General features: G+C 42.9%; 1 protein-coding gene across 7 annotated transcripts in view; it reads left to right on the plus strand.

The window, feature by feature from the left end:
* The window catches only part of GRB10 (growth factor receptor bound protein 10), a 216560-nt gene that overhangs the window by 83738 nt on the left and 107015 nt on the right, over positions 1 to 25807 (plus strand). For 4 of the 7 annotated variants that reach the window (XM_065939818.1, XM_065939817.1, XM_065939822.1 and 1 more), the window contains one exon: positions 18080 to 18170. The exons of the other annotated variants lie outside the window; for them this stretch is intronic. In XM_065939818.1, coding sequence (XP_065795890.1) covers positions 18080 to 18170 — 91 coding nt within the window. The remainder of the gene's footprint in view (positions 1 to 18079; positions 18171 to 25807) is intronic. 7 annotated transcript variants of the gene reach the window in all.

Below are 25807 nucleotides of genomic sequence, written 5' to 3' on the forward strand. Positions count from 1 at the left end.
CCTAGTTTTTTAAGGAATCTCCATACTGTCTTCTGGAGTGGCTGTATCAATTTACATTCCCACCAACAGTACGGGAGGGTTCTCCTTTCTCCACACCCTTTCCAGCAGTTATTGTTTGTAGACTTTCTGATGATGGCCATTCTGACCAGTGTGAGGTGATATCTCATGTGGTTTTGATTTACATTTCTCTGATAATGAGCGATATTGAGCATCTTTTCATATGTTTGTTAGCCATCTGTATGTCTTCTTTGGAGAAATGTCTGTTGAGGTCTTTTTCCCACTTTTTGATTGGGTTGTTTGTTTTTCTGGCATTGAGTTGTATGAGCTGTTTGTATATTTTGGAAGTTAATCCTTTGCCTCTTGTTTCATTTGCTATTATTTTCTTCCATTCTGAGGGTTGTCTTTTTTCACCTTGCTTAGAGGTTCCTTTGCTGTGCAAAAGCTGCTAAGTTTAATCAAGTCCCACTTGTTTACTTTTGTTTTTATTTCCGTTACTCTAGGAGGTGGGTCATAGAGGATCTTGCTTTGATTTTTGTCATCAAGAGTTCTGCCTATGTTTTCCTCTAAGAGTTTTATAGTTTTTGGTCTTACATTTAGGTCTTTGATCCATTTTGAGTTTATCTTTGTGTATGGTGTTAGGAAGTGTTCTAATTTCATTCGTTTACATGTAGCTGCTCAGCACCGTTTATTGAAGAGGCTGTCTTTGCCCCATTGTATATTCTTGCCTCCTTTGTCAAAAATAGGTACCCATAGGTTCATGGGTTTATTTATGGACTTTCTATCTTGTTCCTTTGGTGTATATTTCGGTTTTTATGCCAGTACCATACTGTCTTAATTACTGTAGATTTAGTATAATCTGAAGTCAGGAAGGTTGATTCCTCCAGTTCCATTCTTCTGTCTGGACACTGCTTTGGCTATTTGGAGTCTTCTGTGTTTCCATATGAATTGTGAAATTTTTTTGTTCTAGTTCTGTGAAAAATGCCTTTGGTAATTTGATAGGGATCACATTGAACCTGTAGATTGTGTTTGGTAGTATAGTCATTTTCACAGTATTGATTCTTCCTACCCAGGAACATGGAATATCTCTCCATTGGTTTAAGTCATCTTTGATTTCTTTCATTAGTGTCTTATAATTTTCTGTGTACAGTTCTTTTGTCTCCTTAGGTAAGTTTATTCCTAGATATTTAATTCTTTTTGTTGCAATGGTGAATGGGCTTAATTCCATAATTTCTCTTTCTGATTTTTCATAGTTAGTATATAGAAATGCAAGTGATTTCTGTGTATTGATTTTGTATCCTGCAGCTTTGCTAAATTCACTGATAAGCTCTAGTAATTTTCTGATACTATCTTTAGGGTTTTCTATATACAGTATTATATCATCTGCAAACAGTGAGAGCTTTACTTCTTATCTGATCTGGATTCTTTTTATTTCTTCTTCTTCTCTGATTGCTGTAGCTAGGACTTCCAGAATTATGTTGAATAACAGTGGCTAAAGTGGAACCCTTGTCTTGTTCCTGATCTTAGGGGGATGCTTTCAGTTTTTCACCATTGAGAATAATGTTTGCTGTAGGCTTATCATATATGGCCTTTATATGTTGAGGTAGGTTCTTTCTATGCCCATGTTTGGAAGAGTTTTAATCATAAATCAATGCTGAATTTTGTCAAAGGCTTTTTCTTCATCTATTGAGATGATCATGTGGTTTTTATCTTTCAATTTGTTAATATGGTGTATCACATTGATCGATTTTAATATACTGAAGAGTCCTTGCATCCCTGGAATAAACCCAACTTGATGATGGTGTATGAGCTTTTTGATGTGTTGCTGAATTCTGTTTGCTAAAATTTTGTTGAGGATTTTTGCATCTATGTTCATCAGTTATATTGGCCTGTAGTTTCTTTTTTTATGTTGTCTTTGTCTGGTTTTGGTGTCAGGGTGATGATGACCTTATAGAATGAGTTTGGAAGTGTTCCTTCCTCTGCAATTTTTTGAAAGAGTTTTAGAAGGATAGGCATTAGCTCCTCTCTGAATGTTTTGATAGAATTCTGTGAACCCATCTGGCTTTTGTTTTTTGGGAGATTTTTGATCACAGCTTCAATTTCAGTGCTTGTAGTAGGGTTGTTCATAATTTCTATGTCTTCCTGGTTCAATCTTGAAAGATTGAACTTTTCTAAGAATCTGTCCATTTCTTCCAGGTTATCCATTTTATTGCCATATAGTTCATAATAGTCTCTTATAATCCTTTGTGTTTCTGCATTGTCTGTTGTAACCTCTCCTTTTCCATTTCTTTGTTGATTTGATTCTTCTCCTTTTTTCCTTGACGAATTTGGCTAGAGGTTTGTCTATTTTGTTTATCTTCTCAAAGAACCAGCTTTTAGTTTTATTAATCTTTACTATAGTTTCTTTCATTTCTTTTTCATTTATTTCTGCTTGGATCTTTATGATTTCTTTCCTTCTACTAATTTTTGGGTGTTCTTCTTTTTCCAGTTGTTTTAGGTATAAAATTAGGTTGTCTATTTGATATTTTTCTTGTTTATTGAGGTAGGATTGTTTTGCTATAAACTTCCCTCTTATAACTGCTTTTGCTGCATCCCATAGGTGTTGTTTTTGTCATTTGTTTCTAGAAATTTTTTGATTTCTTCATTATCCTGTTGGTTATTTAGAAACATGTTGTTTAACCTCCTTGTGTTTGTGCTTTATATAGTTTTTTCTTATAATTGATATCTAGTCTCATAGCATTGTTGTTGGAGAAGATGCTTGATATGGTTTCAATTTTCTTAAATTTATTGAGGCTTGATTTATGACCCAAATGTCAGAATCTGTAGATACTGAAGTCACTTATATAAAATGATATAGTGTTTTTTTATGACTTATGCACATCCTTCCATGTACTTAAATCATCTCTAGAGTACTTTTGGGAGAAGGCAATGGTGACCCACTCCAGTACTCTCACCTGGAAAATCCCGTGGACGGAGGAGCCTGGTCCTCCATGGGGTCGCTAAGAGTCGGACACGACTGAGCGACTTCACTTTCACTTTCATGCATTGGAGAGAAAATGGCAACCCACTCCAGTGTTCTTGCCTGGAGAACCCCAGGGACGGCAGAGCCTGGTGGGCTGCCATCTATGGGGTCGCACAGAGTCGGACACGACTGAAATGACTTAGCAGCAGCAGCAGCAGCAGCAGGTTACTTTTAATACCTAATACAATGTAGGCACTATCTAAAATGTTGGAAATGCAATGTAAGTATATTACAGTGTTGGTGTGCAGCCCTTAAAGTTTGCTTTTTGGAATTTCCTGGAATTCTGTTTTCCAAATATTTTTGATTCACAGTTGATTGAATCCCCACATTTGAGACCCATGGGTACAATGTACCAAGTTTTGTTTGAAATCAGGGAACATGATGCCTCCAGCTTTGTTGTTTATCCTCAAGATTGCTTTGGCTATTTGCGGTTTTTGTGGTTCTATACAAATGTTGGGAATATTTTTTCTATTTCTTTGAGAACTAATGTTGGAATTTCAATAGAGATTGCTTTGAATCTGTAGATTGCTTTGGGTAATACAGACCTTTTAACAGTATTGATTCTTACAATCATTAAGCGTGGAATTATCTTTCTTTTTATTTGCATCTTCAGATTCTTCCATTAATATCTTCCTTTTTTTTTATATGTATATGCCTTTCATCTCCTTTATTAGATTTATTCCTAGATACTCTGTTCTTTTTGATGTAATTGTAAATGAGACTATTTTCTTTATTTCTCCTTCTTAGAGTTCATTGTTAATGCATGTAAATGCAATTGATTGTGTATCCTCCAACTTTAAGAGTTCTTTTGTAAGTAGCTGTAATGGCTTTATTGACTATACCAAAGCCTTTGACTCTGTGGACCGCAATAAGCTGTGGGAAATTCTTCAAGAGATGGGAATACCAGACCACCTGACCGGCCTCTTGAGAAATCTGTATGCAGGTCAGGAAGCAACAGTTAGAACTGGACATGGAACAACAGACTGGTTGTGAAGGCTAGTACGTGAAGGCTGTATATTGTCATCCTGCTTATTTGACTTATATGCAGAGTACATCATGAGAAATGCTCAACTGGATGAAGCACAAGCTGGAATTAAGATTGCCGGGAGAAATATCAATAACCTCAGATACGCAGATGACACCACCCTTATGTCAGAAAGTGAAGAAGAACTAAAGAGCCTCTTGATGAAAGTGAAAGAGGAGAGTGATAAAGTTGGCTTAAAGCTCAACATTCAGAAAACTAAGATCATGGCATCTGGTCCCATCACTTCATGGCAAATAGATAGGGAAACGGTGGAAACAGTAGCTGACTTTATTTTGGGGGGGCTCCAAAATCAGCACAGATGGTGACTGCAGCCGTGAAATTAAAAGATGCTTACTTGTTGGAAGGAAAGTTATGACCAACCTAGATAGCATATTAAAAAGCAGAGACATTACTTTGCCAACAAACTTCCATCTAGTCAAGGCTATGGTTATTCTGGTAGTCATGTATGGATGTGAGAGCTGGACTATAAAGAAAGCTGAGTGCCAAAGAATTGATGCTTTTGAACTTGGTGTTGGAGAAGACTCTTGAGAGTCTCTTGGACAGCAAGGAGATGCAAACAGTCCATCCTAAAGGAGATCAGTCCTGAGTGTTCTTTGAAAGGACTGATGTTGAAGCTGAAACTCCAATACTTTGGCCACCTGATGCGAAGAGCTGACTCGTTGGAAAAGACCCTGATGCTGGGAAAGATTGAAGGAGGAGAAGGAGATGACAGAGGATGAGATTGTTGGATGGCATCACCGACTCAATGGACGTGAGTTTGGATAGACTCCAGGAGTTGGTGATGGACAGGGAGGCCTGGCGTGCTGCGATTCATGGGGTCACAAAGAGTCGGACACAACTGAGCAACTGAACTGAACTGAGCTAATGGTTTTTTGATGGAGACCATAGAGTTTTCTGTATGTAGCTTCATGGTTTCTCCAGTGAGTTTCACTTTTTAGTTTCCAGTTTGAATGCATTTTGTTTTTTCTTGCCTCATTGCTCTGCCTAGTGCTTCTAATACTATATTAAATAAAAGTGGCAAGAGTGGGCATTCTTGTCTTGTCCTGATATTAGAAGAAAGGCTTTAAGCTTTTCACCATTGAATGTGATGTTAACTGTGGGGATATCATATATGGCCTTTACTATATTGATGTACATTCCCTCTGTACCCAGTTTGTTGAAAGTTTTTATCAAAAATAATGATGAATTTTGTCAAATGCTTTTTCCTGTGTCTATTGAAATGATCATATGATTTTTTGATCATATGATCATTTTTCTTGGTGTAACACATTGATTGATTTGCATAAGCTGAACCATCCTTGCATCCTTAGAGTAAATCCCACCTGGTCATGGTGATTGAGCTTTTCAATGCGTTGTTGAATGTGGTTTGCTAACATTTTGATGAGGAGTTTTGCATCTAAGTTCATTAGGAATACTAGCTTATAATTTTCTTTTCTTGTTGCATCTTTGGTTTTGGTATCAGGGTAATGCTATCTTTATAAAATTTGGGAGCATTCCCTCTGCTTCTGTTTTTGAAAGAATTTGAGAAGGATTGGTATTGCTTCTTCTTGGAAAGTTTGATAGAATCACCAGTGAACTCATTCAGTCCTGGACATTTGTTTGTTGGGAGGAGTTTTATTACTGATTAACTTCCCTTAGTAGTAATGAGTTTCTTCTGGTTTTCTGTCTCATCATGATTAAGTCTTAGCAGGTGGTGTGTTTCTAGATATTTATCCATTTGTTCTTGGTTGTCCAGTTTGTTAATGTATAGTTGTCCGTGGTAGATTCTTGTGTTTCTCTGTATTTCTGCAGTATCAGTTGTAAAATCTCTTTTGTTTCTGATTTTGTTTTCTTTTTTATGTGCTGCTGAGTCTAGCTAAAGGTTTGTCAATTTTATTTTTTTTCAACGAATGGGATCATAGTTTCATTGATTGTCTCTGTCATCTTTGTAGTCTCTATTTCATTTATTTCTGTTCTAAATTTTATTTCTTCCCTTCTACTGTCTTTTTTCTTCTAGTTCCTTGAGGTGTAAAGCTAGATGGTTTATTTGAGACCTTTCTTGTTTCATAAAGTAGGCCTGTATCATTGTGAGTTTTTCACTTAGAACTGCTTTTGCTGTGTCCCTCAACTTTTGGTTTGCCATATTTCCATTTTCATTTGTCTCAGGATATTTTTCATTTCTTCACTGAACCATTGGCAGTTCGGTAGCATGTTATTTAATCTCCACTTATTTGCCAATTTTGCAGTTTTCTTCATGTAATTAACTTCTAGTTTCATACTGTTGTGAGAAGAAAATAGTGCTGGATCTGATTTCTGTTGTAAATTTATTAAGACTTGTGTTATGGACTAACATAAGGTGTAGTTTGGGAAATGTTCAATGTGTACTTGAGAAGATTGTGTATTCTGCTTACTTTGGATGGAATGTTTATATATATATATATATATATATATATATATATATATATATTATATTTATTTCTATTCTGAATGCATTCTAATGTATCTTTTAAGGCTAATGTTTCCGTATTGATTTTCTGTCTGGATGATCTGTCCAATGGTGTAAGTAGAGTATTAAAGTCCCTACTATAATTGTATTGCTGTCTATTTCACCTTTTAGGTCTAGTGGTATTTAGTTTATATTGTTAGGCACTCCTGTGTTGAGTGCATAGATATTTACAAATGCTATATCTTCTTACTGGATCTGACCTTTTTACCACTATGTAATGCTCTTCTTTGTCTCTCATTACCGAGTCTGTTTTTTCTGGTATGGCTACCGTAGCTCTCTTTTGGTTTCCATTTATGTGAAATGTTTTTTCCCCATCCCTTCACTTTCGGTCAGTGTGTGTCTTTATATGTGAATTAAGTCTGTTGTGGGTGGCCTACAGATTGGCCTCGTATTTTTGTCCATTCAGCTACCCTATGTCTTCTGATCAGAGACTTTTATACTTAAGTTAATTATTGGTAGGTAAGAATTTGCTGCCGTTTTGTAATTTTTTTTTCCCTGGCTGTTTCTGTAGCTTCTCTTTGTTTGTCTCTTCTCCTCTTCCTCCATTATGATTAATGACTTTCTTTTGTGCTTATATGGTGCTTTTATTCCTTTTGCTTTTATGTATTTTCTATATAGGTTTTTGCTTTCTGATTACCATGAGGCTTACATATATTAATTTGTATCTATAACAATGTATTTTAGGTTGATAAAAACTTAAGTTTGGTCCCATTCTAAATAAAACTCAACATTTCTACTCTCCCCCCCCCACCATATCTTAAGTTTTTGATGTTGTATTTTATATCTTTGTATCTTGTTATACCTTAACTAATTATTTATAACTGACTGATTTATAGCTCTACTATATATTTACTTTTTGGTGAGATTTATTATTTCAAGCATTTTCTTGTCAATCCTACCCCAACTCGTGGTCATCTCTCAAACCTGTGTGCTTCTCCCTGAAACCCCTTGTATTTTTGATGTCTGCTAGTCATTAATGAACCCACCAAGACCTGTCACTGTCTTTAAGGGGAGGATCTCAGCACCTGCATAGAGGCTGTTAGGAAGCCAGACGCTCAGACAGCAGCTTTTAAAAGTGTGTAAGTATACACACTCTTGTGAGACCCCAGACACAAGTCCCCTTGGACGGCGTTCTGGTGGTGTCCCCTGGGTGGCAGTCACAAGTGTCAAGACTCCGTCTGCTGTCAGCATGGTGCCCCTGGGTGGCATCTTTGCAAGAACCATCTCTTCTATTGCCAGAGTCTTGTGAATGCCAGGAGTGCAGGCATATGGCTGCCCAAGTCAGGGGGCCAGGTGGCATCCATTGGGAAGCAAACCAGGGCACCAGACCAGGAAACAGGGTACCTATAGTCTGTGAAGCTCCCCTCCAGAGACGCTGGTGCTCTGGAGCTGACAGGGGGAGGCTGTGAAGGTGGTTGCCACCTCTGAGCTGGGTGCTGGGCGGGTGGTCCCCTTCATTCTGTTTTCAGTGTTGTTCTTTGTTTACCTTAGCAGAGTGATTAAGGGCACCTTCTGTGTCTTTGTTTAGGTCCCTGAGAGATTGTACACAGACAGGTCTAAGGACACAGCCTTGGGATGCCCACTGGAGAGATCTTGTTTACAGTGTTCTTGTCCTTGTTGCTTTCTGAACACTGAATGCCTGGTAGCTTTAGTCAGGGAGAGACCCTTCGTTTATATCATTTTAGCTCAATCATCCCAGCTGGCCTGTGAAGCAGGCCATTCTGCCCCAAGGAAGCACCGCGATGCAAGAAGTTGCCAAATGTCACAGGCTAATCAGCATGTGGGAAACTGGCCTTTAGCTGCTTGTTCCATTTATTATCCAGCAGATGCTGTGCTGACTGTTGCACTCCAGTCTCATCAGATTTCCCTAGCAGCCTTCCGAGTCACGTTTGGTTCCAAAACCACTTGTCTGCCCAGTACGCGTGTTTCTGGTCCCTGGAGCTGTTCTTCTTGGGCATCTCGTACTGTTTCTCAGCAGCTCAGGCAAGGATTTGTGAGACGCAGGTGCCGGCTGACAGCAGGCAGACCCCTGCCTCTCGTCTTTAGTGCCCAGGCTGCATTGTGATGCTTTTTCTGGAAGCGCAGCTGGTCCTGCTGGCCTGCAGCAGGGGGTGGTGTGTCCCTAGACAGCCTTCCAGGACCCCCCTTCTATCCCAGGGTCTCCACCTGCACCTCCTCCCTGAGAAGCAGAGGCATCCCTGCCCCAGGTCAGGGGTGAGGCTGGGGTTGGGCTGGGGTCCTGAGGAGACAGCCTGGGCGTTGCTCCAGGAGAGGAGGGGTACACCCTTTTTACTTCTCACTTTAATTGAAGCCAGGTAGCGGGGAGAGGGGAAAGTGACCACTTTCCTCTGGGCTGTCCCAGAAAACTCCAGAAGGGGGTGCCCTTTGGCCTGGACCTGCAGGATATGCAGATGGTATACATGGAGGGCAGAGAATATTCCAGACAGTGAGGACTCCATGCAGAGCAGGAGGGTGAGGCACAAGTGCTGTGGCCCCTGGAATGTTCCAGTGAGTAAATTGCCTCCCCTCCCACCCCCACAGTCAGGACAGCAGAGCCCATGAGCCTGAGTCAGTATTTGTCTCCTGTTCCTCCAGGTGTGGCCGGCCTGCTGCTCTCGGGACAGACCGCACTTTAATAGCCCCTGCCCTGATCGGCAGGTGCCTGAACCCTGTTGCCAGCCCAGCAGAGTCCTGACCTCGACTTGAGTCACTTTTTATATGTGATCTTTAAACCTGCAGATTCCCCTGCAGCGCCTCCATGGACAGAGGCCTTAGCAGTGGGCAGTGGGCACTCCTGGTGGGTGGGGGACACGGGTCCTGAGGAGCTGGCCAGGCTGGTACCCTAGCCTGGGGCCCGCAAGAGGCCTGGAGGAGCAAGGCTGGGGGCGTCCACGTGACCCCAGCAGTGGAGCTCGCTAAGGAACTTTCTAGAGGAACACACGCCTGAGCCCCATCACACCCTCACTCACCCCCATCACTCCGCGGCCTCAATGACCTTTGAGTGAGATCACTTAGCATGAGACTACCTGCAGCAGTAAGGTTTCTGGGCCTTGCTTACTCCTGACTTTGGAACGTGTTTCTGAAGCACGTGGGTTGGGGGTCCAGCACCAAATAGTGAAGTTGCCTGTGCAGCTTTACTGAAGGGGCTCCCAGCCTCCCACCTGTCCGAGAGGAATCAGCGCCGTGGCCAAGGCTCTGGTTCGGAGAAGAATGCTCATCCTCGGCTCTCAGCCACCTTCAGAGAAGGATGCTCGCCTTCCTCTGCGTCTCCCGGGCCTTCTGCAGATGAGGAGGCTGTGTCCTGCTGGCCTCCAGCCATGGCCTGGCTGCCTTGCCCTCCTGACTCATAGGGAGGCCCACCAACCCGAGATGGCTCAACCAGCCCTGGAAGAGACCAGGCCAACCCCTTAAGAAGCCTGTCCCCTCATCCTAGCCTCTATCAGTATTACTCTGTCTCTTCTGTACCTGACCTTCCAGCCATGTGGGGAGTTTCTGTTCCTTACCACCGTGATGCGCTTCTCCTGGCTGCCTTCGTGTTCTGCCTTTAGTTTATAAACACTGTCGTTTTTCCATACTGTTACATTTTTCTTGGCTTTGCAAGATAACAGAATGCTTGCCTGAAGCTTCTCTATGTTGACTTCTGCTGTCGATCTGGCAGTTTTATATATGAACAACAAGGCATTTGTCAAGATTCTGTTCTTACTGTTGTAATTTGTCATGCAAACCTGCCAGATTTCCAATGGTACTTTAGGTATAAAGTTGCCATATAAAGTATAGCATGCCCAGTTAAATTCAGATAAACCACAAACTTTTTTTTTTTTTTTTGGATAAGCCCCATATAATATTTGTGACATATTTACACCAAAAAAAACTGCTAGTTGTTTGTCTGAATTTCAAGTTTCACTGAACATCCTGTATTTTTAGTAGCTAAATCTGATCACACTATTTAGACAAGTTTGCCTTTAACTTAAGTTGGAAGGTTACTTGTCTTAGGAGCAAGGTCTCTGCGGGGTCTGGTCTGCTTGTCACTGAAATGGGGTGTTTTCAGGAGGGCAGCATGTCAGAGCGTGACTGGACTGGGTCTCAGACCGGCGCGTCCACAGGAAACACCCAGGCACTTATGTACGCAGTGGGTCACGCCCAGCACAGGGATGCCTGGAGTGGGGTGGTGAGGCTCAACTTCCTGGTCTATACTCTATGCTGGTGTGGTCTGATTGTAATCGGATGGCCCACCCCCAACATTCATATTAGTAATGGGTAACAATTACTTAAATGTGAGGAAATATTCCAGATAAGAAGTTTTAATAGTTTAAGTAAACTTTTGTTACCAAATGCAAGTTCATCTGCTGGATGAACATCAGAGTGTTGGGAGCAGGAAAGGTTTATTGCAGGACTATGCAAGACGAGTAGCTCGCGTCTTTCAAAACCCCGAACTCCCGGAAGGGTTTCAGCGAAGCGTTTTTAAAGGCCAGATGAGGGAGGGCAGTGGCTGACTGTTGCTGAGTTTTTGGTGTCAGACCGCTTTGTTCTTGGAGCTGTCCACGTAGGTCAGGTCACGATGTTCCTGTAAACCTCCAGCAAGACAAATGCTATTCTCCTAAAATGTTTTGCCTCTATATTAATGGAAGAGTGTTATTCCCTTAAGTCTGAGCCTTGAGAATGAGCTATCCTGTGTATTTCAGATTATAAGCAACATTCTTAACTGGAGGCAAAAGCAGTAGAATACAAAAGTAAAACAAAGAGGTCTTATATGGGGTCAAATTTGTTCTCTCCTATGACACTTTTTTTAACTTCATTTTTATTTATTTATTATTTTAGAAAATTTTTATTGGGGCATAGCTACTCTCCAGAGTTGTGTTCCTGCTGTGCAAGGAAATGAATCGGCTACATGTACACATGTCCCCACTCCCTTTTGGGGTTTCCTTCCCGTCGAGCTCACTGCAAGCGCTGAGTAGCGTCCCCTGTGCTGTACACTCTCTTCTCATTAGTTGTCTGTTTTATACATGCAAGTGTCTGTTGCCAGTCCTGGTCTCCCAGTTCTTCCCACTACCCCCACCTTTCCTCTCCTGATGGCCATATTTTTATTGTCTATGTCTGTGTTTCTATTTCACCTTTGCAAATAGGCTCATTTGTACCATTTTTCTAGATTTCCACATATGTATGTTAATTTACAATATTTGATTTTCTCTTTCTGACTTACTTCACTCTGTATGACAGCCTCTAGATCCATCTACATCTCTGTAAAGGGCAAAATTTCATTGCTTTTTATGGCTGAGTAATATTTGACTGTATATATGCATCATGTTTTCTTTATCCAGTCGCCTGCCGATGGACATCGAGGTTGCTTCTGTGTCTTGGCTGTTGTAAATAGTGCTGCAGTGAATATTGGGGTGCATGTGTCTTTTGGAATTACAGTTTTCTCTGGGTATGTGCCCAGGAGTGGGATCGCTAGGTCACATGGTAGTTCTGTTTTTATTTTTTTTATTTTTGGTACTACTTACTTAGAAGAAAAGAGCTGAGGGGTTCATGTAAAATCAGCAAAAGGGGGAACATGCTCATAAAGAACATGCCAGGCAGCTGAGAGTGTGGAAGCCTGGGCGCTTACCCAGCGAGGGGCAGGTCATGTCTCTGAAAGGACGCTGGACCCTTGTCTGTGTAGATTGTAATGTGTGATGAGAGTGACCTTCCGGGCCAGACACAGGGGAAGACTGGGTGATAAATGGGCCTGCATGGACTAGGTCAGTTGATGGCCTCATCTTTTTGTGCCCTGCCATGTAAATAGCAGAGAAATAAAAGGGAATGCTTCCGGTTGGAGAAGAAACCAGGACAACACATAAAGGATGTTATTCATTTTTCTTTATAATGAGTGAAAGCAGTTTGCAAGCTGAAAATAATAAGCCTAAAACAAAAGTTCAGGAAACTTGACTGCATTGAGTTAAACTCTGAGAATTAAAAATATGAGTAAATTTCAAACAAGGTGGGAAAATTACTTGCTACAAAGGGGATCAAGCTTTATTTCTTATTATTTTAAAGAGCTTACCCTGGAAGAATTAAGAAGCAGACTGATGTTTCTGGTGGGCTGGGACCTCCCCGGAGTCCTACAGGGGTTGTGCAGCCCATCTTAGAGATTTGCCACCAGACCCAGCAAGTCCAGACACTGGCCCTAAACCCTCACTGGATGATGGGGTGAGGCTCCTTCACGGAGGGCTGGACTGGGAGAACTTGCACTGCTCCAGCTGGCCCGTCAAAGGGTAATCCAGAAGGAGAAAGACAAAGGGCTGATACATGTATGAAAAAATGTTCAACTGCATTATTTAAGATCTTGTGAAAACCACTGCCTGCCTCTGGGCTTGGCAAGAAAAAGTTCCAGAGTTGTTGCCTTCCACCTGCTGGCTACCTGGGGGCTGGGGAGGGGGCTCTGCTCTGCTTCTGGTGGAGGGTAGCCTGGGAACCAGAGCTTGACGGTGTGTATCCAGACTCCAAAAGAAAAAGCACAGAACTTTTGACCTATTCCTTCTACTTTGGAGATTCTAAGAGAATGATCGGAAATGTGGGCAGGTTTTATGCACAAAGGTGTTTGTTGGATTGTATTTATATTACCTGAAATTTGTGCCTGAAAGTGTTTCCGAGAGTAGTTTAGAATCTGGAAAAATGATACTTACCAATTTTTTCAAAAAGAACCTTTTGTGATGCAAATTGGGGGAAAATTTACATTTTTTCAGAACAGAAAATTATCTGCTGCTGCTGCTAAGTCACTTCAGTCGTGTCCGACTCTGTGCGACCCCATAGACGGCAGCCCACCAGGCTCCCGTCCCTGGGATTCTCCAGGCAAGAACACTGGAGGGGGTTGCCATTTCCTTCTCCAATGCATGAAAGTGAAGAGTGAAAGTGAAGTCGCTCAGTCGTGTCCGACTCTTAGCGACCCCACGGACTGCAGCCTACCAGGCTCCTCCGTCCATGGGATTATCCAGGCGAGAGTACTGGAGTGGGGTGCCATTGCCTTCTCCGAGAAAATTGTTTCCAGCCTATGATTTGCGCAGTGTCCAGCTGTGTGTAGTAAAGGTGCAAAATTCAGAAGAATGCTGCCTTACCCCACTGCCAGGGGGTGCTGTTCAATCAGTCATGTCTGACTCTTTTCAACCCCAAGAACAGCAACACGCCAGGCTTCCCTGTCCTTCACTGTCTCGCGGAGTTTGTTCATGTTCGTGTCCATAGGATTTAGGCTAATTTTTAATTCTACTTTGTGTCTTCAAATACTTATATGAGTGGTTTTAAAATTTGGAAAAAAAGGAAAAGTATTTCTCTCAGATGGTAAAGGCTGAGTGAATGGAGAACCTTGGGCTGTGGAGTTGTAGAAAGTAGATGGGGAGACTGCTGAATCTGGGGGCCGGGGACCACTTGGTTCTCTAACCTTGACAATCTAGCTCTATCCTCAGCACCTCAGGGAGGGTCTTAGCAGCATCCCTTTGGCTCCCAGACACCATGTCCTCGAAACCAATTTCTCCCCTCTTTCCTAATCAAAATCTTAAGTTTCTTAACAAATTGTACATTCGCCAGTTGGGTATTAATGAAAGAAATCGTGTTACACGGCTACTTAATGTGGTATGCTAAAATTTTGAAAGGGCTGTTGGGGAATGTTTGTTGCCATGGAAATTTTTGAAAAGATACATTAAAATACAGCAGTGGGTGTCATGATGGTGAGTCCGTTCTTTATCAGGCTCAGTTGTAACCCCCATGTGATTGAAATATAACATAGATACTGTCCATAAATAATTCAAACATTGCTACCGCACAAACTCTGTGTGTGCATTTTTTTTTTTCCTCTGAAAGAACAGACCAAAAACTGATTGGATAACATCCATGGGTGAGCGAAAGAGGTTTATTTTAATTTTTATCTTTACTCTTTTCTTTAACATCTGTGTGTACTCAGTCACTCAGTCATGTCTGGATGCGACCCCATGGACTGTTGCCCACCAGGCTCCTCTGTCCTTGGGATTCTCCAGGCAAGAATCCTGGGGTGGGTTGCCATTTCCTCCTCCAGGGGCTCTTCCTGACCCAGGGATTGAACCCAGGTCTCTTGCGTCTCCTGCACTGACAGGTGGATTCTTTACCACTGAGTCACCTGGGAAGTCCCTTAGTGCCTAGATTTTCCTAACAGGCAAGCATTACATCTGTGATTTTAAAAACCAAAAGAGGGAGGGGGGATCGGGATGGGGAATACATGTAACTATATGGCTGATTCATGTCAATGTATGACAAAACCCACTGAAATGTTGTAAAGTGATTGGCCTCCAACTAATAAAATAATATTAAAAAAAAAAAATAAAAAAAAATAAAAATAAAAAAAATAAAAACCAAAAGAGAGCTAGCTATTCCTTTCGAAGGGAGAGAACAGAGAGAGAGAGAAGCCAGTGAAAGTCTCTCTTCTTCAGAGGTCTTTGTCTGGTTTTCCCAGGTTTTCTGGAGGGAGGTGTGAAGGCAGCTGTGCCTTCCCAGGGAGCAAGCATCTTCTGTCCCTCCTGGACTGTCTGTGCAGTGCTCCCCACGGTGGCCCCCAGCAGACTGTGGACCAGACCCACCCTGTGGACAGAGAGTGGACTTACCACCATCCCCTCACTCAGGCAGACAAAGGCTCTGGGTGCAGAAGCCACTGACTAGGGGGCATTCAGGCCCTAAAGCATCTGTCAGAATAATGTGCTTTTTTGGAGTTTCTCGGGCAGCTTGGGAGGGAAAGCATGTGGGCTCTGAAGCCCGGCTGCCTGGGCTCCAGTCCCAGGGCTGCCTCTAGTCATGGGGTGGTACTGGGTGGCTACACCTTCTGTGTCCAGCTGGCAGAGTACGCTCCACAGGACGCTGGCACTCCTGGATCGGGGGGACTTTCCACCTGCAGAGCTTTGCAGTACCAGGAAGGGTGAGGTTGCTGAAGGTACCTACTTGGGTTCATGTTAATTTTTATTAATATTAATAGATTTTTCCATGAAGGTCTTATACTTTCTGACACAGTTCTAAAACCTAATTACAGTGGTAAAACGTGCATTATAATAATTCCCAAAGTTTCTTTAATCTGCCAGAGAAATTTGCTATCTCTTCACCCCAGGTTAATCACTGCTAATATTTCCTTTTCAGCATGTAAAGAGTTTACAGGCCCATTTTCCACATCTTACTGTGCCTTTCATTGGATTGATTATAATCCTATGAAGGGGTTTTCCTGGAGTGGTGTGTGGGCTTGGTTTTAAGTTGCTGTTTTTAACTTTTACTGAAAATTCTTATCCTTACTTGAGGTCTAGAAAGTTCCACTGAATATTTACACTATTATGTATAAAATAAATCACCAACCAGCACCTACTGTGTAGCTCAGGGAACTCTACTCAGTATTCTGTAATAACCTGAAGGGAAAAGAATTTGAAAAAGAATGAATATCTATATACTGCATCACTTTACTGTGCACCTAAAACTAACACAGCATTGTAAATCAACTATACTCTGATAAATTTTTTTTTTTTTTAAAGAGAGAAAATGCTGAATACAAACGAAAGACAATAGAGAGGGTCAAAAAAGCTCGATAGTTATCCTCTGAAAATATCAATAAAATGTTTATCTCACTAATCAATGAAATGAATCAAGAAAAATCCCACCAACAACTACTAACTGTGAAACTATAGTGATATCTCTTCAGATAATAAAATGAGAGGATGTTATGACAATAAATTTGAAATTTTAGATGAAAATAGGCAAACTCCTATAAAAGTATGACTTACTAAAGCTGATGTAAGAAAAAATTTTAGTCTGAATAAATCTTTAATATAAGAACATTTTTAAAAAAAATGCCTCTGAGCTCCTGATGCTTTGTGGAGGGTCCAGTTATGAAACAGTCACTGGGTGCTTGCATCCCAGGTGACAGACCGCCTAGGGCTTGATCACCAGTAATTGTTACAGAAAATCCTGTGCTCCACAGAATGCTAATTCTCTGTATTCATGGCTTAAATCCTGCCATTGACAGTAATTCTTTTTGAATTGCTATTCAGGGAAAGCAATTTAAGCCAGAAAACAAGAGTAACTTTTCTTCCAACTCCCTTGCCAAGCAGGCTGTCCATTTTCGTGGTTAATTTTCCTTTTACAGTGTGTTTTAAACAACTGTCATTTAAAGTGAAAAAAAGTAGAAGCTGGAAGGAAGGAAGAACTGGGGGACGAAAAGCAGTGCTGGGGGTGGTGAACGTGACAGGTGTGAAGTGAGGCGGCAGGTGTGATGGGTGTGAAGTGCGGTGGCAGGTGTGACAGATGTGAAGTGAGGTGGCTGCTGTGACAGGTGTGAAGTGAGGATGGTGGGCATGACAGGTGTGAAGTGAGGTGGCGGGCATGACAGGTGTGAAGTGAGGTGGTGGGCATGACAGGTGTGAAGTGAGGGTGGTGGGCATAACAGGTGTGAAGTGAGGTGGTGGGCATGACAGGTGTGAAGTGAGGTGGCGGGCATGACAGGTGTGAAGTGAGGGTGGTGGGCATAACAGGTGTGAAGTGAGGGTGGTGGGCATAACAGGTGTGAAGTGAGGTGGTGGGCATGACAGGTGTGAAGTGAGGTGACTGTGATAGATGTGAAGTGAGGTGGCAGCTGTGACAGGTGTGAAGTGAGGTGACAGGCATGACGGGTGTGAAGTGAGGTGGCGGGTGTGACGGGTGTGAGGTGAGGTGAAGCATGACGGATGTGAGGTGAGGTGCTGAGTGTGACAGGTGTGAAGTGAGGTGCTGGGTGTGACGGGTGTGAAGTGCAGTCGCGGGCGTGATGGATGTGAAGTGAGATTCTGGGTGTGACGGGTGTGAGGTGAGGTGGTGGGTGTGACTGGTGTGAGGTGATGTGATGGGTGTGAAGTGAGGTGGCGGTTGTGACAGGTGTGAAGTGCAGTGGCAGGTGTGACGGTGGCAGGTGTGACAGGTGTGAGGTGGCGGTGTGACGGATGTGAAGTGAGGTGCTGGGTGTGACGGGTATGAGGTGAGGTGTTAGGTGTGACGGGTGTGAGGTGATGTGATGGATGTGAAGTGAGGTGGCGGGTGTGAAGTGCGGTGGCAGGTGTGACAGGTGTGAGGTGGCGGTGTGACGGGTGTGAAGTGAGGTGCTGGGTGTGACGGGTGTGAGGTGAGGTGTTAGGTGTGACGGGTGTGAGGTGATGTGACAGGTGTGAAGTGAGGTTACAGGTGTGAAATGGGGTGACGGGTGTGAAGTATGGTGGCAGTGTGATGGGTCTGAAGTGAGGTGGCGGGTGTGACGGGTGTGATGTGTGGTGGTGGCTGTGACGGGTGTGAAGTAAGGTGGCAGTGTGACAGGTGTGAAGTGAGGTGGCGGGTGTGACAGGTGTGAAGTGAGGTGATGGGTGTGACGGGTGTGATGTGTGGTGGTGACTGATGGGTGTGAAGTGAGGTGGCAGTGTGACGGGTGTGAAGTGAGGTGGCGGGTGTGACGGGTGTGAAGTGAGGTGGCGGGTGTGACGGGTGTGAAGTGCTGCTTCTGACCGGAGCCTTTCCATGCCCATCTCTGCAGGGTCAGGTGGAGCAGACACCGCCTCACCGTCCTGGGGACCTGGCAGGACCCGGCTTCCCAGCGCCGCCCGACCGGCTAGCGGGGCACCAAGGTGAGGACGGAACCGAGCGCTCCCCTGACTCAGGCTGTGGTTCCCATTATATTGTGCTGCAGTGCTTGGCATCCTAGTCTTAAGAATCCACTCCTGGCACTGATGTAAGAAGATGCTGGCCTCAGCTTGACTTTACCCCTTTATGGAAAACACATTCTGTAAAAGAGAGATACTTGGTTATATCTTCATAGAGTTTTCTTTCAATGAGCCTACTCCAGTGATTGAAACTTCAAAATCTATTTCATGTGAGTTTTCCCAGGATTCAACTTAAGGATAACCCTAAAGGCATATTCAGGGCTCCTCCATGGGGAGATCCTCTTAGTTTTTGGCATTTTTATTGGCAGTGAAACTATTGTGATGGCCAAAAAGTTCTTTCGGTTATTGAATTCATTGTTCAGTGTGGTTCTCAGTGAAAATGAAAAATGTGTCCTTTATTTAAGACCAAATGAATTTTCCCCCTCCTGAATGAATTTTTTTGACCAATCTGATAGTCTTGATTGTATGTACTTGGTGGCTGTTTACCCAGCTAGGGTAGAGATGCCTTCTGTTCCTTCTGGTTAATTTCTGATGGACTCACCGTGGGGAATGTGGGAATGTCTTAAAGAGATACAAGGACTTTGTAAATTATGTCTCATAAGCCCAAGTGTTGATGCAGTTCAGGATTTAGGAAGAGAATGGGCCTGATCATGAGATGGGACAGGCTGGCACTTTAGATTATTAGAGCGCTTTGTTTTGTGGCTGTGCTGGATCTGCATTGCTGCACATGGACTTTCTCTGGTTGCAGTGAGCAGGGACTCCTCCCTAGTCCCAGTGTGTGGGCTTCCTGTTGGGGTGGCTGCTCTTGTTGCAGCGCACGGGCTCTAGGTGTGCAGGTGTCTGTAGCTGTGGCTCGCGGGCCCTGGACTGTGGGATTCAGTAGCTGAGGCGCACAAGCTTACTTGCTCCATGGCAGGTGGTATCTTCCAGGACCAGGAATTGAACCTGGATCCAGTGTATCCCCTGCATTGCCAGGGAGGTCCCTGTTGGAGAATTTAAGTAACAGAAATTGTAGGGTTTAGAGCTGGTAGGGAGTAGATATTTAGATTTTTTTAATTACCTAAGGAGAAAGAGAATGAAATTTAGCAATAATAAAGTCTGGGAGGTGACCATGAAGTTAAAAGGATGTTTTCTCAAGTATTAGAAGACTGGTAAAAGCAGTCAGGATTCCTGTATCAAGCATAATTGTAGGGTCCCCTTTCAGAAAACCATTACACTAGGTGACGCAAGGGTAGGAGTACCAATTTGATCATGTTGGCTTTGGAACTTAGGGAAATTTTAATTTATTCTGTTTCACTGCTAACAGTGAGTGAGTGAGCTGGGATCTGCCCTGACTCAGTAACTGCAGCCAGGCATGGGGAAGTGAGCAGACGTGACTCCATGGTGAACTCAGCTTCAGAACTCAGAGAGGTCAGGCCCATCTTGACATTGACCACCTTTCCCTCCCATCCTCAGTCATTCTGCAGACACAGCCCACAAAACAGGAAAGCCAAAAGGAGACTGCCTGGCTCACACAAGATAGAGCTGTCTGCAGAGCAGTGAGTGATGCTGACATCACGCCCAACGGACTGCAGGCTCCATAGGCACCAGTGATGGTGGGCAATTCAGGTCCCAGGGAATAGTAGGGACCAAACTTATACAACTCATTGGAAGCGAGGGCAGGGTACCCCCAGCCTGCTCTTGAGACATCCTGGAAAATGGTGCTGGACAGAGACCCACAGCACCCTAGACTCCCCTAAGGAGCACCCCTGAGCACCCCCAACCCTATGCACACAGGAGGATGGGTGGGGAACACACAAGCCCAGTGCAGCCTAGATGCCCTGCAAGCCAGCATTCCCAGCATGGGTAGCTGTCTACTAGTAGGCACTGCAGCTCCTGGGATGGTGAGATTGCCACTTCACACACGCAAGTAAGTGTGTCTGTAACACCCTGGAGATGAATACAAGAATAACATCCCCCAAGGAAGACAAGATACTATGAAATACGATGGGAAGAAATGAAACAAGAAGATGGGGGTGTGAGAGAGAGCCCCTGAGAAGTTTGGGAAATGAGATGAATAGCCATTGCCATTTCCAAATTGCTGGATTTGGTCTAAAGAGAATGAGTGAGCTGGAGTCACCTCCCTCCAGCACTGGACACAGTCACTGACACCCATAGGGACAGGAGAGTGGAAGGAGTGGGGTTTGAAGAGATGCTTGTGGAGAAGGGGCTAGAACTGAGAAGGCAGAACCCCAGCTGCACTCAGAAGACTAAGAGGAAAAATGGAGATTCATCCACATCCAAGAGCGTTTTGCATTATTCCAGAAAACGGAAGACAAAATCTGAAGGGAAGCAACAGATTTCCCAGCTGGGAACGGCCGATGGATGGATGGGTGACGTGGGCCCAGTAGGAGCCAGAGAACAATACTGGAATTTGTCAAACTGTTGAAGGAAAGTGATCTGTCCATCTAAAATTTTATACCACCATCTCGTGAAAGCAAAACAGAGCTTTCAGATGAAGATTGAGGCAGTTTGCTACTGGTAATCCTCACTTAAAAAGTGAATAAAAGTTGTACTTCCAGAAGAAGAAATATGAGTGGTGAGGAAGGCCCAGAGCATGAGAACAGTAACAAGCTGAGACAGGGATTCTGTGCCTTAAGTTGGATTCCATGTGGATTGTTCGAACAAAATAAAGCTAAAACTTTGGGTATTTAGCCAACGGGATTGTGTGTTTAAACGTGTGGTCAAATCATTAATAAGACTTTAGTTAGGATAAGAAGAATGTAAAGTTGTTGAGACTACATGAGAAAAAAAGATAGTTATGTGTTTCAAAATACTGTTGTTGTTGTTCAGCCGCTAAGTCATGTCTGACTCTTTGTGACCCCATGGAATGTAGCAGACCAGGCTCCTCTGTCCTTCACCGTCTCCTTGAATTTTGCTCAAACTCACATCCATTGAGTTGGTGATGCCATCCAACCATCTCATCCTCTGTCATCCCCTTCTCTCCTGCCCCCAATCTTTCCCAGCATCAGGGCCTTTTCCAGTGATCAGCTCTTCACATCAGGTGGCCAAAGTATTGGAGTTTCAGCTTCAACATCGGTCCCTCCAATGAATGTTCAGGGTTGATTTCCTTTAGGATTGACTGACTTGACCTCCTTGCTGTCCAAGGGACTCTCATGAGTCTTCTCTAGCACCACAGCTTGAAAGCATCAATTCTTCAGTGCTCAGCCTTCTTTATGGTCTGACGCGCACATCCATACATGACTACTGGAAAAAACATAGCTTTGACTGTATGGACCTTGGTTGACAAAGTGATGGCTCTGCTTAATATGTTGTCTAGGTTTCTCAATATTATGTGCAACTAAAGTGTTGATTATAATTAAGAAGATGTGTGTAATCTAGTTTCTGACCTAGCAGGAAAAAAATATAAGGGAATCTATATTTTATTAAAAAAACAAGCAACATCAAGCAAAAAAGGAATAAAAACAAGATATGAACTAAAAAGGATGTCAAACAAGGTATGAAATATGAGGTGTAATTCCAGGAATACCTCTAACAGTATTGACAGGTTCAAATTAGTAGAAACATGTAGAACCCTGCACCTAAGAGACAAACTGATTCTTCTCTAAAATCTGTATAACTGTAAAAGGTTGACCATATATGGGAAGCTGAACTAAATTTTAAGCAATCCATTTCATGCATGCCATGGTCTTTAACCCAGCATGATTAAATCTGAAGTCAAGAGAAAACGTTCAAAACAAAATATTTGTGTACACATAACTACAATATGTGGATAAAGGGCAAATCACTGAAAACATCAGTTGCTTAGAACTGAATGAAAAGGACATCTATTATAGATTGAAAAGTTATATAGTGCTGCCAAAATGGGGTTTAAAACTAAATTTCTGATCTTTGAAAGGAGGAAAAATTGAAATTAGAAGAATGAAAGCTGAATAGCTCTAAGGAATGTAGAGAAGGAAGTCACTACAAAAGTTAAGATCAGGAATTACTGAAATGATGAAGAAAATATCAATAGACAGTACCAGAACCAAAGTCAGTGTTTCCTAAAATCTACCAAAATTACCCAGGGAGAAGAAGGACGTACAGGAGAATCATGTGAAGAGCAGATCAGAGATTTAAGAAGTTAAATAAGAAAACCATGAATGATTTTATGCCAGTAAATGTGAAATTATGCAGGAAATGGACAATTAATATATTGCAAAGATATACAAACAAAATTGCAACACCAAATGCTGGAGAGAATACAGAGCAACAGGACCTCTCATCGTTGCTGGTGGGAATGCAGAATGGTGTGGCCACTTTGGAGCATGGTTTGAAAGTTTCTTGCAAATGAACCATCCTCCTACCATATGAGACAGCCTGTCATGTTCCCTGGTATTTGCTCAAAGGAGTTGAAAATTTTTATCCACATGAAAATTTGCACACAGATATTTGTAGCAGTTCTATTCATAACTGCCATAACTTGAAAGCAACCAAGAAGTCCCCCAGTAGGTGAATGGAAAAATAAACCATGGCACACCCAAACAATGCAATATTATTCAGGGCTGAAGAGAAATGAGCTACAGAGCCATGAAAAGATGCAGAAATCTTAACTGCATATTATTAAGTAAAAGAAACAGTCTGAAAAAGGCTACATGCAGTGCAAATCCGACTATGGAGATGGTTTAAAAGAAAAAAAAAAATCAGTGGTGGCAAAGGCAACTGTGAGGAAAGATGAATAGGCAGAACAGAGAGGATTTTTAGAGCAGTGAAAATACTCTGTGTGATATAACGCTGGACATCATCACTTCCCTGGTAGCTCAGCTGATAAAGAATCTGTATGCAGTGCAAGAGACCCCGGTTCAATTCCTAGGGCAGGAAGATCCCTGGAGAAGAGATAGGCTACCTACCCCAGTGTTCTTGAGTGTCCCTGGTAGCTCAGACAGTAAAGAATCTGCCTTCAATGCAGGAGACCTGAGTTCGATCCCTGGCTTGGGAAGATCCCCTAGAGGAGAGCATGGCAACCCATTCCAGTGTTCTTGCCTGGAGAAGTCCATGGACAGAGGTGCCTGCTGGGCTGCAGTCCATGGAGTTGCAAAGACTCAGACGTGACTGAATGACTAAACACAACACATCACCGTGGACACATTTATATAAAGCCATAGAGTGCACCAAAATTCACCAAGAGTGAACCCTAAGGTCTGCTCTAGACTTGGTATGATTATGATGTATCAGTGTTGGTTTATCCTTGGTAAAAAAGGTACCATTCTTGTGAGAGATGGGAATCATGGAGGGGTGGCTATGCATGTATGGGGGTCAGAGATAAATGGGAAATCCCTGTAACCCTCTTAATTTTGTTGTAAACCTGAAACTGCTTTAGAGAAAAGTCTTTAAAAAGACAACAGAACTGGTTACATATGAAAGAAGAAATAGCTTAGAGATTACCTTTGAAAACCAAGCTTTTTTCTTCTGTGCCATGTGAATTCAACATTATTGACCTGATGAAAAATACAGCTCTGTGAGTAGACAGCACTCAGACGTTTTAGATGGAGAATCCTGAGAAAATAGTGAAGAGAGTTGAAAGAGAAGAAACATAGTTGACTCTTGGAGAAATACAAAATTTTATTGAAGAAAGAACCCTGAAAGAGGGAGTCTTTAAGAACTGCCACCTCCTCAGAAATGCTCAGGGAGTTCTGCAGTTGAGTGTCTCAAAGCCTTTAAAGAAAATATTTATTTATGCCAGTGGCTGAAGAGAGACGGTACATGCTTTTCTGCCCATTTTATAATGTTCTGTAACTTTGCAAGAGACAGTCCAAGAAATTCAAGTACAGACCTATTTCGCATATTAACAAACAACCAGAAAGTCTGCATGCCATTGATGAATTGAGTTTAGCAGTTTATCTTAAATAAAACAGAAACAAATGTTTTGACCAGGTTGGGTTTATCATAATAATGTAAGGATGCTTTCCATCATTAGACTGAACACATTTAACGTTTAAAAAGATTAAAGGAAAAGAAAATGATCATCTTACTGGAAACAAAAAGATTACCCAAGTTCACCACTCATGTAATGAGAAACAGACAATAACAACCATGCACTTATTATTATATATAAACCAGGACTGATCTTTCTCAACTTACATATCCCTGTAAACTGATAGCAAGTTGACAGTATCACTGTCAGAAATGCCTGTAATGTACCTAACTCACCAGAGCTGAGCCTCATCCACCATAAAGGTTTTCAGAAGAGTTGCATTGCAGTTGGACGAAGTCTAACACAAACCAACTTCATAATGAAGTGTTAACTGTGTCACCTAATTTATTGAATGCTTAGAAGTGAGTGGCAGAACGGTTGTCTCGGTCCAGGTGGTTGTAAGCGTATCGACGGTTTCCCCTTGTAACTGTAGGGGCTGCCTGGGCGCTGAGGCTCACCACCCTCGTCACAAGTGAGAGCTAAACAGCGTGTCACTAACCTGGGGAAGGTCCAAGCTCAGAACTCGCAGGGCAGGTTCCCCTGAACGCTCATCACTTTCTCACCACGGTGAAGTCAAAAACCAGTAAGTGGAAGTACATTAAGTCGGGGACTGTCTGTACTGAAAGAAACCTCTGTGACCTGTTTTTTTTTTTTTTTTTAATATCTATTTATTTATTTGACCTGGGAAAAATGTATTTATTTGGCCTGGGAAACCAGTCAATCCTAAAGGAAATCAGTCCTGACTATTCATTGGAAGGACTGATGCTGAAGCCGAAACTCCAGTACTTGGGCCACCTGATACGAAGAACTGACTCATTTGAAAAGACCCTAATGCTGGGAAGATTGAAGGCAGGAGGAGAGGATGAGATGGGTGGATGTCATCACCAACTTAATGGACATGAGTTTGAGCAGGCTCCGAGAGTTGGTGATGGACAGGGAGGCCTGCTGTGCTTCAGTCCATGGGGTCACAAAGAGTCGGACACGACTGGGCAACTGAACTGAACTGATTTTTGGGCTTTCCTGGGTCTCAGTTGAGGCATGTGGGATCTTTCAGTTGTAGCATGTAGATTCTACTTCCCTGTTACTGCTAAGTCACTTCAATCATGTCCATCTCTGTGCGACTGCATAGACGGCAGCCCACCAGGCTCCCCCGTCCCTGGGATTCTCCAGGCAAGAACACTGGAGTGGGTTCCATTTCCTTCTCCTTCTACTTCCCTGACCAGGGATCAAACCTGGCCCCCCTGCACTGGAAGAGCAGAGTCTTAAGCAGTAGACCACTCAGGAAATTCAAAAACCTCTGCAAGCTGTTTAAAGTTTGTTGAAGATGTATAGAGCCAGCATCCATGATGGAGAGATATCAGAGTATGTCCCTGAAAATCAGAAGTGACACAGGAAGAACTGCTGTCACAGGATGTCTTTGCCAGTGTCATAAAACAAACAAAACGAGGAAGGCAAACACCAAAAGGAAGAAAGGATATCAGTGCCTTTCTGCAAATGTTACTCTTATCCATGTAGAAAACCCATTTAAACCAAAAGAGTTCTTCAAGCTGGTAGATAAGTGAGATCAACAGATAAAATTTAATAATGCCTTGTGCAACAGCTTCCCCAGTGGCTCAGTTGGTAGAGTCTGCTGGTGTAGGAGACCCAA

The sequence above is a fragment of the Muntiacus reevesi genome, chromosome 6 (genome assembly GCF_963930625.1).
Source record: "Muntiacus reevesi chromosome 6, mMunRee1.1, whole genome shotgun sequence".
Lineage (NCBI taxonomy): Eukaryota > Metazoa > Chordata > Mammalia > Artiodactyla > Cervidae > Muntiacus > Muntiacus reevesi.